Raw genomic sequence first — 15,433 nt, 5'->3', positions numbered from 1 at the left:
TGAACTCACAAACCGCAAGATCATGACCTGAGCCGAAGTCGGACGCTCAACCGACTGAGCCACCCCGGTGCCCCCGCGTTATGCTCCTGTTTTAACAACGCATACTGGCCGGGAAGAGGCGTCAAAGGGGTTGATGTGTTGGGAACAGTGTTCAGCTGTGACTAATGGAACTGCAGCAAGGGGGACTCAGCCCCTGGCCCTCAAATCTGGCTACAGTTGCAACCACCTGGGGAGCTTGGACAACTACTAACGCCTGGGTTTCACTCCCAGAGATCCTCACTGACTTCGTGTGTGTGCGTGCCGGAGACTGGGTGTTGTGAAAAGGCTCTCGAGGTGTTTTGGTCCTAGGTTGAAACGTTCCACGGACTGGGTGGCTTCAACCGCAGTTCATTTCTCAGTTACGGAGGCTGGATGTCCAAGAGCAAGGTGCCAGCAGGTGGGTTTCATTTTGAGGCCTCTTCTCTTGGCTTGTAGATGACTACCATCTTGGTGTGTGCACACACACCCGGAGAGGGAGAGGGAGAGAGAGAGAGGGAGCTTGTTCTCTGGAGTCTCTTCAAGTAAGGACACTAATTCTCCCAGACCAGGGCCGCACTCTCTATAACCTAATTTAATTTCACTTGAATCTCTTCCTTGTAGGAAGAGATTTTGTCTCCAAATACAGTCATGGGGGAGGGTAGGGCTTCAACGTACGAGTCTGGGGGGGGACACAAGTCAGTCCATGATGTGATTCTGATATGCCGCCTTTATTTTCACGTCACATAAAAGAAGTTTGGCGGTAAGCTCTTTTAGGCTTGGCGTTGGGGGGCAGGTTCCCCACATCTCGGAGATCTAAGTTCTTTCTGCCTTTCTCCTTCACCATCCCCAGGCTGTGACCGTTTGTTCGAAGTTGGAATGTTGGAACTCTAGCCCTCACCTCCGTCTTCCAGGAGCTCAGGGGAAGGAATCTAGTCTATGTCCCTCACTAGCTAGAAAGAATGTGGTTGGGTGACCACGCCTAGCTGAAAGGAAGGGTGGCGGCTAAAAGTTAGCGTTCTCTTGATTTGAGACCGAGGAGAAAATGGGTGTGCAGTTGGGTAGCCAGCAGTCTGCTACCCCTGATTTCAGACTGTGAGTCAGGCAGCGTCTGAGCCCGGTTGCAGACCTGGGGTTCAACCCAGTAATCTCTCCATTGCTCCCAGTAAACACGGAACGTGGATGTTGGGAAACATGTGGGAAACTTGAGCAACCAAGGTTGGGAAGATGAGAGAAATTCTCTTCCTCTCTTGCTTGTGTTTGCCGCACCAACCAGAGCCGATCTGCTTGCCCGTAAAGTAGGGCCATGGCAGTGCATGAGTGTTTGAAAAAGGCGGATCCGGGTATGGTCACAAATAGCACGATTCAGTTCTTACTGACCTTTGTCAGCATTCAGCCCAGTTGGTCACAGCCTCCTTTCTTAAACCGTCTCTTTCTGGGATTCCGGTTTCTTCCTAGCTCTCTGCCTTGTGTTCTCTCTTTTGCTGTTTATGATTAGGTTTCCCCACATCTGTTTTCTTTTTTTTAACTCTTTTTTTTCATGTTTATTTTTGAGTGAGAGAGAGAGAGAGACAGAGCACGAGCAGGGGAGGGGCAGAGAGAGAGGGAGGCACAGAATCCGAAGCAGGCTCCAGGCTCCGAGCTGTCAGCACAGAGCCCGACGCGGGGCTCGAACCCACGAACTGTGAGATCGTGACCTGAGCCATAGTCGGACGCTCAACCGACTGAGCCACCCAGATGCCCCTCCCCCCCCCTTTTAAGTTTATTTATTTATTTTGAGAGAGAAAGCAAGAGAGCGTCCGTGCAGGAGAGTGAGAATCCCAAGCAGGCTCCCACTGTCAGTGCAGAGCCCAGAACGGGGCTGGAACCCACAAACTAGAAGATCATGCATGGCCTGAGCCGAAACCAAGAGTTGAACCCTTAACTGACTAAGCCACCCAGGTGCCCCACCCTCATCTGGGTTTTAAGAATATTCCTCTCTGCCCCGGTTCTCCCCCCCGCCCCGGTATTCTCTTTTCATGTAATCTCCTACATGCCTTTGGCCTCGATTGGTAGTTATTTACAGGTGATTTCAACTTGATAGCTGCAGCTCAGACCTCCTCGGGGCTCCAGACCCGCTCACCCAGCTGCTCACCGACCTCTCTTGGAAATTTTAAATTGTGTCTCAGGTGCAGAATTACCCTGTTCATCACCACATCTTGTCGACGTGCCCTGCAGTAATTCTGCCGCTCCTCCCTGGTCTAGGCTAGGGCCAGGAACACCGAGGTGTTTTATTTTAAACACTTTTATAATTCACACACCGTAAAAATCACCCATTGTAGCTGTACAAATCAGTTTTTGGGTTTTTTTTTTTTAATTTATATCGTCGTGCAACTGTCACCACAGTCCCATCTGAGGACATTTCTGTCACTGAAAAAAAAAAAATCCCCTCTAGCTGGTCTTTGGTTTATTCTGCTCCTGTTCTCAGCTGTTCATCTGCTTTTTTCTCACTGTAAGTTTACGTTTTCTGAACATATAAATGAAATCATATAATGCATCGTCTTTTGCGTCTGCCTTCCTTTACTTGGCATAATACTTTTTTTTAAAGTTTATTTATTTAGAGAGAGAGAGAGAATGAATCCCAAGCAGGCTTCATGTTGTCAGCGCAGAGCCCGACACGGGGCTCGAACTCACGAACTGTGAGATCACTACTTGAGCCAAAGTCGGACACCCAATCGACTGAACCACCCAGGCGCCCCGATTCTCTTTTCTTGAACCATAAAATGCGTGAAAGTATGCACATCAGAGAACCCTTGTATAACTGATCGTGTTGACAGTCGGGTGCTAGTCCTTGCCAAAGAATATTTCCATGGCACCCTGACAAAAGAAGAAATCCAGGCTCTTGTTTTAAGTTCTGTCTTGTTGGCATTGTGGTCCATTAGCCAGACTGCTGATACGATGCAATGTGAACGTCCGCATCAGGTCCCATTTGCTGTCTGCATTTGGAAGAGTACTTTTATCACCAAAGTGAGACCCAGTGGTTCTCAACATGTGGCCCTACCAGCGGCATCAACTTCACCCTGGGACGAGTTAGAAATTCAAGTTCTCGGGGCACCTGGCCGGCTCCATCGGTAGAGCGTGCGACCCTTGATTCTGAGGTTGTGGGTTTGAGCCCCATGTTGGGTGTAGAGATTACTTAAAATCTTAAAAGAAAGAAAAAATAGTAAAATTCAAATTCTCATGCTCCAGGCCAGACCTGAATCAGAAACTCTGGGACAGGGGCCCAGGAAGCTGTGTTGGTGGGTTTTGTTGTTCTTTTCTTTTTGTTTTTTTTAAATACAACTTCTTGTCAAGTCAGTTAACATACAGTGTATATAGTGTGCTCTTGGCCTCGGGAGCAGATTCCCATGAGTCATTGCTTCCATACAACACCCAGTGGAAGCTGTGTTTTAACAAGCTTCCAGGTGATTCTGGTGGAGCTAATGCTTGAGAAGCACCCGTCTAGGCCATAACCAGGCCTCTTACTACCAAATCACATGTCTGTCTTCTGTGCTGCATCTCCCTAGGGAAAAATAAAAGATACTTTCATCCAAGCACGGTGGGGTTTAGGACCTGACTCGGGTATCTGGGGGCAAAGCTGAGCCTGGGAATCTTAGGATTCAGACTGCTTCCCCTGGTGGATCTCCACGGCCAGCTGCCCAGCTCTCTACGTCTCGGTGGGAGCGAGGCTGAGGATGCCCACCCGTCTTCAACCCCAGGGCTTTAGTGAGTATCGGAATCTTGTTCAAGGTGACTTGATGTGTGTTAGTACAAAGCGGGGACTCGAATCAAGTTTCAGCCCATTGTGAGGATCCCCGGGTAGGTTGCCTGTGTTGCAAGAGTGGCAACGTGAACTGTGTGCCTCGAGGCACCTCTTGATATTTTGCGGTTTCCTTAGAGTAGCGTGAAATTCTTCGCTAGAGACACCGGAAGCTCAAGCGTTAATAGGCGTTCAGAAGGCGAGAGGCAATATTCTGAAAGCCTGTATTCGTCCTTGTTAGACAGGTCTCAGTTCCTGCTTTTGGAATTAAATCACCGAGTCTTTAAAAGCAGATCGAATCTCATTATAGATCAAATCCAAGCTCAGGGCATCAAATCTTTCGTTCAGAGTTAACGTTGACTTATGCCGGTGCTTTACCGGGTGGCTCCCGAGGCGACAGCCGCTCTGGCTGCCGGCTCTTAATGTTGGGGTGGTTCATTCGACCTGGCCCCCGGACCCCTCTGCGCAGGCGGGCCCCTACGTGATGCTGCTTGATGATCCCATCATGGAGCAGTTTCTTGCCGGGTGGTTTAGTAACTTTTCCTGAAATCTTTGTCAAAAATAATTCCAAAGTGACAGAGTCAAGAAATCCACAGCCTGGGTTGTTGTGATTTAGGAGCTGGGCTCGGGCTCGTTCGGACTAAGACAAAATGAGGTCGTCTCACGCTTAAATAATAAATGCTGCTTGGTCGTAGGTCGTACGGGCGTGTGGGTGCTCAGACGTTTGCCAAGTGAACGATTGTGGGGAAAACCTGACAGATGAGAAGAAACTAGGGTGGTGAATAATACTGTCAGGTTTCATTCTGTCTCTGATTTTGCACTGGATCTGCTACTTCAGGACGAATTAGGGAAACTTTGAAATTCACATTCCTGACATCCTGACTCATCCAGAAAGATTCTGATTCTCTAGGTGTGGGTCGGAGTCAGAAATCCACATTTTTTTTTTTTAATTTTTTTTTTTCCTAACGTTTATTTATTTTTGGGACAGAGAGAGACAGAGCATGAACGGGGGAGGGGCAGAGAGAGAGGGAGACACAGAATCGGAAACAGGCTCCAGGCTCTGAGCCATCAGCCCAGAGCCTGACGCGGGGCTTGAACTCACGGACTGCGAGATCGTGACCTGGCTGAAGTCGGACGCTCAACCGACTGCGCCACCCAGGCGCCCCAGAAATCCACATTTTTAACAAGCTGCTTAACTGTTTGAAACGTAGGAAGTGGCCTGCCCAAACTGTAAGAAACATTCTTTTTGGAAGGCAAGACATTTCAATATTTTTTAAAACTATACATTGTTAGTTGTCAGTTTTATTTATGGATTATTTTTTACTTCAGAGGTTTTTCTTCTTAGAAATGTGTCAACACTTTTGTTTATGGTTTTGCCTCTTAGGCCCTCCACGCCCTAATAGTTTAAAAATACTCCCCCATGTTTTTCTCCTAAATGTATATTAAATTAGAATGTGACAGTTATATTTAAACTTTTTAGTTTTTTAAAAACTGAAGTCTTTAACATACTAGTCATTTCGTTATGAATTATAGTTAAAAAATATGACCTATAAAAATTTCTACTTCTTGATTTTTCTTTTTCTTTTCTTTTTTTTTTTTTTTTTGGCAATGTTTTGGGAAACGTTCCATGCATATTTAAAAAGAAGTCCTGTTTTTCACTGGGGTATATAATTATTTGTAAAATTCTTTTACACTTATTTATTTATTAATTAGAACGCATGCATGTGCCAGCTGGGGAGGGGTAGAGGGGAGGGAGGGAGAGGGAGGGAGGGAGGGGGAGAGAGAGAATCTCAAGCAGGCCCCACGTTCAGCACAGAGCCTGTCACAGGGCTCGATTTCACGACCCTGGAATCAGGACCTGAGCTGAAATCAAGAGTCGGACACTCAACCAACTGACCCACCCAGGTGCCCCAATTATTTGTTTTTTTTTTGTTGTTGTTTTTTTTAATTTTTTTTTTCTTTCAACGTTTATTCATTTTTGGGACAGAGAGAGACAGAGCATGAACGGGGGAGGGGCAGAGAGAGAGGGAGACACAGAATCGGAAACAGGCTCCAGGCTCTGAGCCATCAGCCCAGAGCCTGACGCGGGGCTCGAACTCCCGGACCGTGAGATCGTGACCTGGCTGAAGTCGGACGCTTAACCGACTGCGCCACCCAGGTGCCCCCCCCAATTATTTGTAAAATTTAAAATAACACTTGTGATTATGTTGTTTTGAATCTACGTATTGTTTTCTGCATATCCTTCCAATTCTGGGTGATAGGATTCTGCCGCCTCCCGATCTGACTGTGTTTTATTTTCTTTTTGCATGTCTGTTTGCTTTATGTGTTTTTTGACCCTCTGGTTTTCCGTCTTTATATTTTAATCCACACACAGGATCTTTACAGTTTAGAGCCATGAGCTATATAGCTAGATTGCCTGAGTTAAAACCTAGCCACATCATTTCCTCTCTGTAAGATCCTGAACAAGTTGTTGACCTTTTTTTCGCTTGAAATTTTTCATCTGTAGAGAGAGGTTATGATCACCTCTATTTCCTAGGACTGCTGGGAGGCATAGATGAGTTAGTACGAGTGATAATACATGGCATGTAGAAAGTGCTCTGTAAATATTAGAAATTTTTTTTATTAATGGTTCAGTTTATGTCTTTAAGAGGTTGGAAGGCTAGCATAATGATTCTGGTATAGACAAGCCATATCATACTAAGTTTTTCTGATCCCTTGAGATTGGACTTGTAGTATTGCATGCACGAATGTTTGATAATGACTCAGTTCTTTTTTTTAAATTTTTAAAAAATGTTGATTTTTGAGAGAGAGAAACAGAGTGTGAGCAGGGGAGGGGCAGAGAGAGGGAGAGAGAGAGAGAGAGAGACACAGAATCTGAAGCAGGCTCCAGGCTCTGAGCTGTGAGCACAGAGCCTGACATGGGGCTTGAACTCAGGCACCACGAGATCATGACCTGAGCCGAAGTAAGATGCTTAATCAACTGAGCCACCCAGGTGCCCTGACCGTGTTCTTATGTAATAGGTAAACTTGTCCCCTGATTGGTGATGAGCCCTAACGCCCTCTGACAACTCAGTACCTTCTGGAGTATGTTGGAATCTCTGTCTTGTGGTGTTTTGGTGCATGATTGTGGCAGTGTGGAAATCTCTGGTCATAACTTGAGTAGTAGGTAGTGGAGACTGTTGGGGAAGGTCATCAAGAAGATGTGACCATCTATTGACCCATGAGCTGGACCCGGGCACTGGGAGGCTCCTCACTCCCTCCCCTGTCCTTGGAATGTGGGTTCTCCTTGCCTTTCCTGCTCCCCGAGGCTGCACCGAGGACACAGCCTTGAGATAGTGATGGGGTGTTGAACACTTGTGTGGTACCCGTGGCTGCACCCAGTTACGGCCTCTTTATAAACCCTTATGATTTGGAGGGTGGGCGTGTGCATCCACCCATCTTGCTGCCGCCCAAGACCAGCCTCCTGTGCGAGTTCCCTTTGCCCTTCAGATACACTCAGGAAGGTCCCAGAGGGTTGGGAGTCCACAGAGATGGAACACCACAAGTCCTCACAAGTTACGGGAGTTAAGAGGATTTCGGACATGAAAGCTTGACTAGGAGCGAGGTGACCAGCGCGTGTTGCGTCTTGGAACTTGGAGGGTTTTGGTGCTAGGACCCCGCGGCTTCATCTCAGGTTAGCATGAGAGAAATCCGGGAACGTTGATCTTCTGTCCCAGCCCACAAACTCTGAGGGTCATGAGTGTGACCTTCCTCCATGGTGAGGAGACCACAGTGATCAGGTGTTTTGGACCCCCCCAGGGACGCACAAATACCCTCTCGACTGTGACTGGCAGCCTTGAGGAGGGGATGACTTTGTGGAGAACCTTGATATCTTGCTGTCTGGAGATGAGAAGGCGTCTATAAAAATGGTCAACAGATGGTCGGAAGACTTAAGGTAAATTTGGGAAAATACATCCACAAATCTGACATTTCCGCTCCTCTTTCACAGACTGAATGTGCTTTGCTGATTTCCCCCATTTTTAATTTTCTGTAAACAATGGATTGGACCATTTAGAAATGGGATTCTAGATGTCAGAAAGGGTGATCTTTCGACTGGCTGTAGACAGAAGAGAATTGGAGGGCAGCCGGAATGTCAGGACTCCGTGTGCAGAGTGCTGGGAAGTTCGACTCCTTGCAGCCCTGTGCCTGCACCGGTCAAGTTCTCCAGGGGCGTGTCTCCGTGGGGGAGGGCAGGATGCCGGAGGCGGAGAAACCCAGCCCCTGTGAGAGGGTCTCTGCCTCTGCCGTGTTGGTGTGTTGGCAGGGGGTGGACTGGGATTCCAAGAGAGTCAGTTGGGAGATGATCCTACCCAGAAAAGCGTCTTAAGCGGAAGACCAGGGTCGCTGTTGTCATTGGTGGGGACAAGGCCGGTGCTCAGACGTCCCCACTCTGCCGTGTCCGGGGAGTTCCAGCAGTCGGTCAGGTGCTTCTCAGGAGACAGGGTGCCCGAGGAGGGTGAGGCCCATCTCCGCAGGAAGGACCGCCTGTCCACCTGTGGTCAGCTGGGAGCTGGATCCTTCTTCCTCTTAAGTGGGGATGGGGGCGGCGGGCCCCGAGGCCCTGGCCCCAGAGTCCCATGTGGAGAGAAGGGGCCGGGCCTTGGGGGAAGCAGGAAGAGTCCTGACAGTCCAGTGGAAATAACCACACAGGTATGAGAGGCGTCGGCTCAGTCGTCACGGGCCCGGGGTAGTCGTCAATTCAGATGAAAAGATTTAGCTTTTGTCAGGACCAGCCTGTCTAGCAAAGTTCCTCATCAAAGGCAGGTTTGTGTTTTTGGTTTTTTCACTGCATTTTTTTTCTCTTTATAATTCTCTTGTGATTTGGTCGCACCTTCTGCCCGTCAGCATTAACGAGCTTCTTCCCGAAGCCGGCCTCCCATCCTTTCCCCTTCCATCTCTGCGCCTGGCCGGAGTCCGGCCATGGTGGTTCTGGTGCTTCCAGGCCCCGTTTCTCCCTGCTCCCAACGTGGATGGTTTTCAGCTTTCAGATCCTAAAGTTGAACCTTAATGAGACTGTCAGGCAGTTGGGGAGATTAAGAGGCTACAGGCATAGACAGATGACCCCCGGGGATGCGAGAACTGGAAAGCAGTGTTAGGAAAGGGAGCTGCTGCGTGTGTGTGTGGGGGGGGGCAGTGGGAACATGTGCAGGAGAGTGTGAACGTGTGTGCACATGTTGAGTGTTAGAAGTGTATAGTGTGAGCACGTGAGTTAGTTCAAGAGTGGATGTGACCGTAAGCGTGAGCAGGAATGCGAGTATCTGAGCACGTGTGTGCAGGTGCGTGTGTGAGAACGTGTGAGTGCACGGGTATGTGGGTAGAAATGCCTGTGAGCGTGTGCGTGCACTTGTGCGGCGTGGCTAACGCGGTGGGGTTGGGCTGAAGCCTAAGCAGCAGGCGGGGGCTGGTCCCCAGCCCTTCCGAGGAGGTGGCCTGTCACTTGCCAGGGCTCCTGGCCTTGGAATTGGCCAGCAGTGGCCCAGGAAGCGGGCCTCCTAGCCATTAAGGTGGCGCTCTTCGTGGATTGGATTTCACCCCTGGTTCTCTCTCCCCAGCACATTCTTTGACGTGTCAACACGGCGAATCAAACACTCTCGCTCTCTCTATATACAACTAAATTCACCTGCACATTAGTCAGGTTGTGTACTAAAGCTCAAAGACGCTAATTAAAAAAGTAGGAATTAGGGTTGTGTTTATCATTTCTCTAGAAGAAAGGACCCGTAAGGATGTGTGAGGATTTTATTTAGCAACTTCACTTGGGTTTCTGAAGCCTGGTTGAGAATTTATGGCCAACTTTTCCTATTTAGCATGAAATCGGTGACTTTCACATACTGCTGCCCGCTCTGAACAGCTGTACCTGACAGAGCATTGACCCTGCGGGAAACCAAATTTAATTTCTTTCCTCCCAGGGGATGTGACCGACCCGGATTGCCCTCCTTAGTGCCGTAAGGAGAGCTTTTGCCTTTCATGACACAAGCTAACTTACCTTTCAGAGGCCATCCTGAAGGAACGGAATTCTTAACCGGAAGATATTCCATCACCTCTCTCCAAACACGATAGTTTTAAACCGTCTTTAGAAAGGGAGTAAATTACTGATGACCTTCCTTAGTGCACATGATTCAAACCTGTGCATTTGCATTTAAATAAACTATTTTAGGATGCAGTGGAAATTGTTTTTTTTTTCCCCCATCTGAGACAGGTTGAAATTAAGATGTAAGTTTGATATACACATTGTGCAAAATCATTAACGTGTCCCCGTATCCTGCATAATGTGACATCGTTTGCTTATTCTGTCATCCTTATTGGGCAAAGGAAGAGCAACATTCAATTCGTTTCTTTGTACCGGCTTCTGAAAAATGTCTTTGCAAATGTATGGTGAGTTGTTTAAACAGGATGCATTTGGGAAGCTGCCTCTAGGGAGAGAGGAGTGCAGACAGGTTCCTAATCGATGGCTTTATAGAAACAGTAAGGAGAGCGATGTCAACCCCTTTCTCCATTCCCACCAATGGCACCTACCTTCGCCTTGAAGCCTATTCAGGTCCCCTTCCTCTCCCCCCCCCCCCCCAAGTAAAGGTGGCATGGTTTTTGATGGGAAATGCTGCAGCTGTGGCCTGGGGGTGGGGTGGGGACACAACGCGCTGTGGCTGGAGCCACGCTTCCTTCCCGACACTTGGAAGGATCACTGATCATTGCCGTTCATGCTCTGACTTGCCAGCAGCGATGTCTGCGGGGCTACGGTCACAATGACATTAAATATAGGTCAAGTTGAAAACATTCCTTCCTAAGGAGAAGGCGGGGTCGGCACCTAAATCATTCGATCATCGGCAGCTCAGAAATTACCCCCCTGCTCTCTCGTTGAAGGAGCTTGGTTTTCATCACACAGGAAGGAGTAGGAACACATTTTAAATAGGACGGGGCTGCCTGGCTGGCTCTGTTGGCGGAACACGTGACTCTCGATCTCCAGGTTGTGGGTCTGGTCTCCACGTGGAGCGTGGAGATGACTTAAAAATAAAATATTTAGGGGTGCCCGGGTGGCTCACCCGGTTAAGCGTGAGTCTTGATTTCGGCTCAGGTCTCATGGTTCGTGAGTTCGAGCCCCGCGTCAGGCTCTATGCTGACAGGGCAGAGCCTGCTTGGGATTCTCTCTCTCTCTCTCTCTCTCTCTCTCTCTCTCTCTCTCTCTCTCTCTCTTCTCCTCCCTCATTCTCTTTCTCAAAATAAATAAACTTAAAAAAAATCTTTAAAGACCTGTTTAAGTAGGACATGAAAATAGACATAAAGACTTTTTTTGTGAATTTCTAAGGCTAACTGCTGCAACGCATCTTGATCTTAGGGCCGAGTTCAACAGACCTTTCTTTTTCGTTCATGTACTAGTTCTCTTTTTTTTTTCTTTCAGTTACTTATTTTGAGAGAAAGATCATGAGGAAGTGGGGGAGAGAGAGGAGGAGAGAGAGAGAGAGAGGGCAAGAAATCCCAAGCAGGCTCAGCACCTTTAGTGCGGAGCCCCAGCAGGGCTCGAACTCATGAACCGTGAGATCATGACCTGAGCTGAAATCAAGAGTCGGACGCTCAGCTGACCGAGCCACCCAGGTGCCCCTCCTGTACCAGTTCTAAGGAACATCACATGTGGGTGTTCTTTAGCTGGTGACTCTTCGAGGTGGCGATTTGGGGACCCAGGCCCTGACGTCTTGTCTTTGCCATCGTCCCTGTGGGGTTTCCCAGTTCACCTTCAGGTTGTCTCCAGTCCAACCTGAGTGTGTGTGAGGGAGGGGGGAGAGAGGGAGATGGGGAGAGAGGGAGGGAGACAGAGAGAGACTGAGATAGAGGGAGGGAGACACAGAGAGATGGAGAGAGAGAGAGACGGGGAGAGAGAGAGAGAGACGGGGAGAGAGAGAGAGAGACGGGAAGAGAGAGAGAGAGACAGACACGGAGAGAGACAGAGACAGAGAGAGAGACAGACAGAGAGAGAGACAAACAGACACAGAGAGACAGACACAGAGAGACAGACACAGAGAGACAGACACAGAGAGAGACAGACACAGAGAGAGAGACAGACGGACAGACAGACACAGAGAGAGAGAGACACACAGAGAGACAGACACAGAGAGAGAGAGACAGAGACAGACACAGAGAGAGAGACAGAGACAGAGAGAGAGACAGAGAGAGAGACACAGAGAGAGACACACACAGAGAGACAGACACTGAGACAGAGAGAGACACAGAGAGAGAGAGAGAGACACACAGAGAGACAGACACAGAGACAGAGAGACAGAGACAGAGAGAGAGACACACAGAGAGAGAGACAGAGAGACAGACACTGAGACAGAGACACAGAGAGAGAGAGAGACACAGAGAGACAGACACAGAGACAGAGAGACAGAGAGAGACAGAGAGAGAGACAGAGAGAGAGAGACAGAGAGATAGAGAGACAGACACTGAGACAGAGAGACACACAGAGAGAGACACACAGAGAGACAGACAGACACAGAGAGAGACACACAGAGAGACACAGAGACAGAGAGAGACCGACACAGAGAGCGAGCGAGACAGAGAGCGAGAGAGTGAGAGAGACAGAGACAGAGAGACAGAGAGAGACAGAGACAGAGAGACAGAGACACAAAGAGAGACACAGAGAGACATAGAGACAGAGACAGAGAGACAGAGACAGAGAGACAGAGACAGAGAGACAGACAGAGACAGAGAGACAGAGACAGAGAGAGACACAGAGAGACAGAGACAGAGAGACAGAGGGACAGAGAGACAGAGACAGAGAGACAGAGACAGAGGGAGAGACAGAGACAGAGACAGACAGAGACAGAGACAGAGAGAGGGAGAGACAGACAGAGACAGAGAGAGGGAGAGACAGAGACAGAGAGAGAGAATGTGTGTTTTATGGATCAAGCCTGAATCTCATTTGCTTACCTTCTGTTGATTAAAACTTCAATGGTGACACCCTAATTGCAAGGGAATCTGGGGAATATATTCTGGCTGTGTCTTCTGGAAGAGGAGGAAAGGGATTTGATGATGAGCTTTTAGGCCAGTGACCCTCAGACTTTAGCTGCATCAGAATCACCTGGAAGCTTGAATCCCTGCTTCCTGGACCTCTCCCCCGGAGTTTCAGATTCAGCAGGCCTTGAATGGGGCCCGAGAATTGACATTGCAAACAAGCTCCCAGGTGGCGTTAACGTGGGGGTCGGGACTACAATTTGGAATAGTCCTTGGCTGTGACATATTTTTGGGTGCTGATTTATCCATTTTTATCATGAAAACCGTCTCTGTTGTCATGGCCTAAGGTATAGGAGGGAAGGAGGCGGGTAAGATAGGTAAGTAGTCTTGGCCGGGCTATTCAGAATATTGAAATTAAGAGTGGAAGATTTCTCTCTTTTTTTCTTTAATTAAAAAAAGTATTTGGGGCGCCTGGGTGGCTCAGTCGGTTAAGCGTCCGACTTCTGCTCAGGTCATGATCTCGCGGTCCGTGAGTTCGAGCCCCGCGTCGGGCTCTGTGCTGACAGCTCAGAGCCTGGAGCCTGTTTCAGATTCTGTGTCTCCCTCTCTCTGACCCTCCCTCGTTCATGCTCTGTCTCTCTCTGTCTCAAAAAGAAATAAACATTGAAAAACAAAAACAAAAGTATTTAAATCCAAGCTAGTTAACATGTCGTGTAATACTGGTCTCAGGAGTAGAGCCCAGCGATACATCGCTTATTTATAACACCCAGTGCTCAGCCCAACAAGTGCCCTCCTTCATGCCCATCACCCATTTAGCCCGTCTCCCCACCCAACACCCCTGCAGTGACCCTCAGTCTGTTCTCTGTATTTAAGTCTCTTATGGTTTGCCTCCCTCTCTGTTCTTACCTTATTTTCCGTCTCTTCCCCTATGTTCGTCTGTTTTGTTTCTTAAGTTCCACATATGAGTGAAATCATACGTTTGTCTTTCTCTGACTTCTTTTGCTTAGAATAATACATTCTAGTTCTGTGCATGTTGCTGCAAATGGCAGGATTTCATTATTTTTTAAAATTCTTTGTTTATTTTTGAGACAGAGACAACATACCATCAGGGGAGGCGCAGATAGAGGGAGACAGAATCCAAAACAGGCTCCAGGCTGTCAGCTCGAAGCCCAATGTGGGGCTCGAACCCACGAACCACAAGATCATGACCTGAGCCAAAGTCAGACCCGTAACTGACTGAGCCACCCAGGCACTCCAGGATTTCGTTCTTTTTGATTGCTGAGTAATAGTCCATTTATACACACACACACACACACACACTACATCTTCTTTGTTCATCAAATGTCCATCCAGTCGATGGACATTTGGGCTCTTTCTATAATTGGCTGGTGTTCACAGTGCTGCTGTCAACATTTGGGTGCACGTGCCCCTTCGAATCGGCATTTTTGCATCCTTTGGATAAATATCTAGCGGTGCAATTGCTAGGTTGTAGGGTAGTCTTAACATTTTTTTAATGTTTAATTTTGAGAGAGCTCGAGTGGGGAGGGGCAGAGAGAGAGGGCGACAGAATCCAAAGTTGGGTCCACACTGTCCTCACAAAGCCAGACATGGGGCTCGAACCTACAGACCGTGAGATCATGACCTGAGCTGATGTCGGATGCTCAACTGAGCCACATGGGTGCCTCAGGAGTGGAAGGTTTCTTAGAGGAATTGGAGTTCTGGAGGACGGAGATCTGGGATGTCAGGGGCTAATGAGATGGCTGCACCCTGTTCTGTGGGGGGGGGGGGGTAGGGGATGGGACACCTCCGTTGCCGGGAAGGGAGCTTCCAGCTCACTGGGTCAGCTCTGTTGGAGCAGGAAGGTGGGGGGAATAAAGTACCTAAGGAAGGGCAGGACAGGTGACGCGGAGGAAGTGCCCGGGGGAGGGCTGGCATGACCATCAAAGGTGGTGGAATCAGCCGAGCCTGGCTCTTGGATTTTGAGTTTCTTGAGATCTCAGGAGATCTATAAAATGGGGATGATAGTGTGTAATTGTTAGGTTACTGTGAAAATGAATTAGATCAGAGGCTTGTAAACTTCCTTGGTCCGTGGTGCTTATAGGTTAAAAAAAAAAAAAAAAAACCTTTACGTTTCATTTATTAACTAGTTGGCTCCACACCACTTCATACATATTTATGTTCTGACACCTGGGTATTTGAAGAAAAATCATCAGGATAAACGGAGAGATGTGTTTGTTTCTTAAATCACCACAATTTCTTGAGGATGGCGTGTGGGCCCCCGCGGGTTCCTGCGTGGCTTCCCAAACCTTGGGGTCGCATTGGGCACTCTGCTGCCCTCTTTTTTCCTGTTCCACATTCATCTTTGCGTTTTACCCCAGCACCTGCTGAAAACTCAACTTTGCAGAGATACGATGTCGTTGCAAGGAATGTAGCGCAACCTAACTTGGAAACTGGAGATCGACTGGCGTTAGTAACACGCACGGTATCTGGCCCGTGTTGAATATTTGCCGTGTAGCCCTCAAAAACGTAAAATATTTTTGCAGTGCCTCTGTGAGGTCACAGTAGTGACCCAGGTGCTTTGGCGCCTGGCTTGGAAACTGGAATCCCATGGGGCTTTCTTGCCCCTTCATTAATTCATTAAGCCGATGTTATTAGCCA

The 15,433-nt window shown here is 48.4% G+C and overlaps 1 protein-coding gene across 5 annotated transcripts in view; it reads left to right on the top strand.

The window, feature by feature from the left end:
• OSBPL10 (oxysterol binding protein like 10) overlaps nucleotides 1-15,433 on the top strand; it is a 315,527-nt gene that overhangs the window by 95,380 nt on the left and 204,714 nt on the right. The window contains exons 1-3 of one of the 5 annotated variants that reach the window (XM_045037732.1): nucleotides 245-436; nucleotides 7,283-7,466; nucleotides 7,592-7,727. The exons of 2 other annotated variants lie outside the window; for them this stretch is intronic. In XM_045037732.1, the coding sequence (XP_044893667.1) occupies nucleotides 7,699-7,727 (29 nt within the window). In that variant the 5' untranslated portion in view covers nucleotides 245-436; nucleotides 7,283-7,466; nucleotides 7,592-7,698. Of the gene's footprint in view, nucleotides 1-244; nucleotides 437-7,282; nucleotides 7,467-7,591; nucleotides 7,728-15,433 lie in introns of those variants that run through there. 2 more of the 5 variants (XM_045037733.1, XM_045037734.1) reach the window with 2 other exon arrangements.

Source organism: Felis catus, chromosome C2 (genome assembly GCF_018350175.1).
Source record: "Felis catus isolate Fca126 chromosome C2, F.catus_Fca126_mat1.0, whole genome shotgun sequence".
Classification (NCBI taxonomy): Eukaryota; Metazoa; Chordata; class Mammalia; order Carnivora; family Felidae; genus Felis; species Felis catus.
This window is presented reverse-complemented; position numbering and strand designations above follow the sequence as displayed.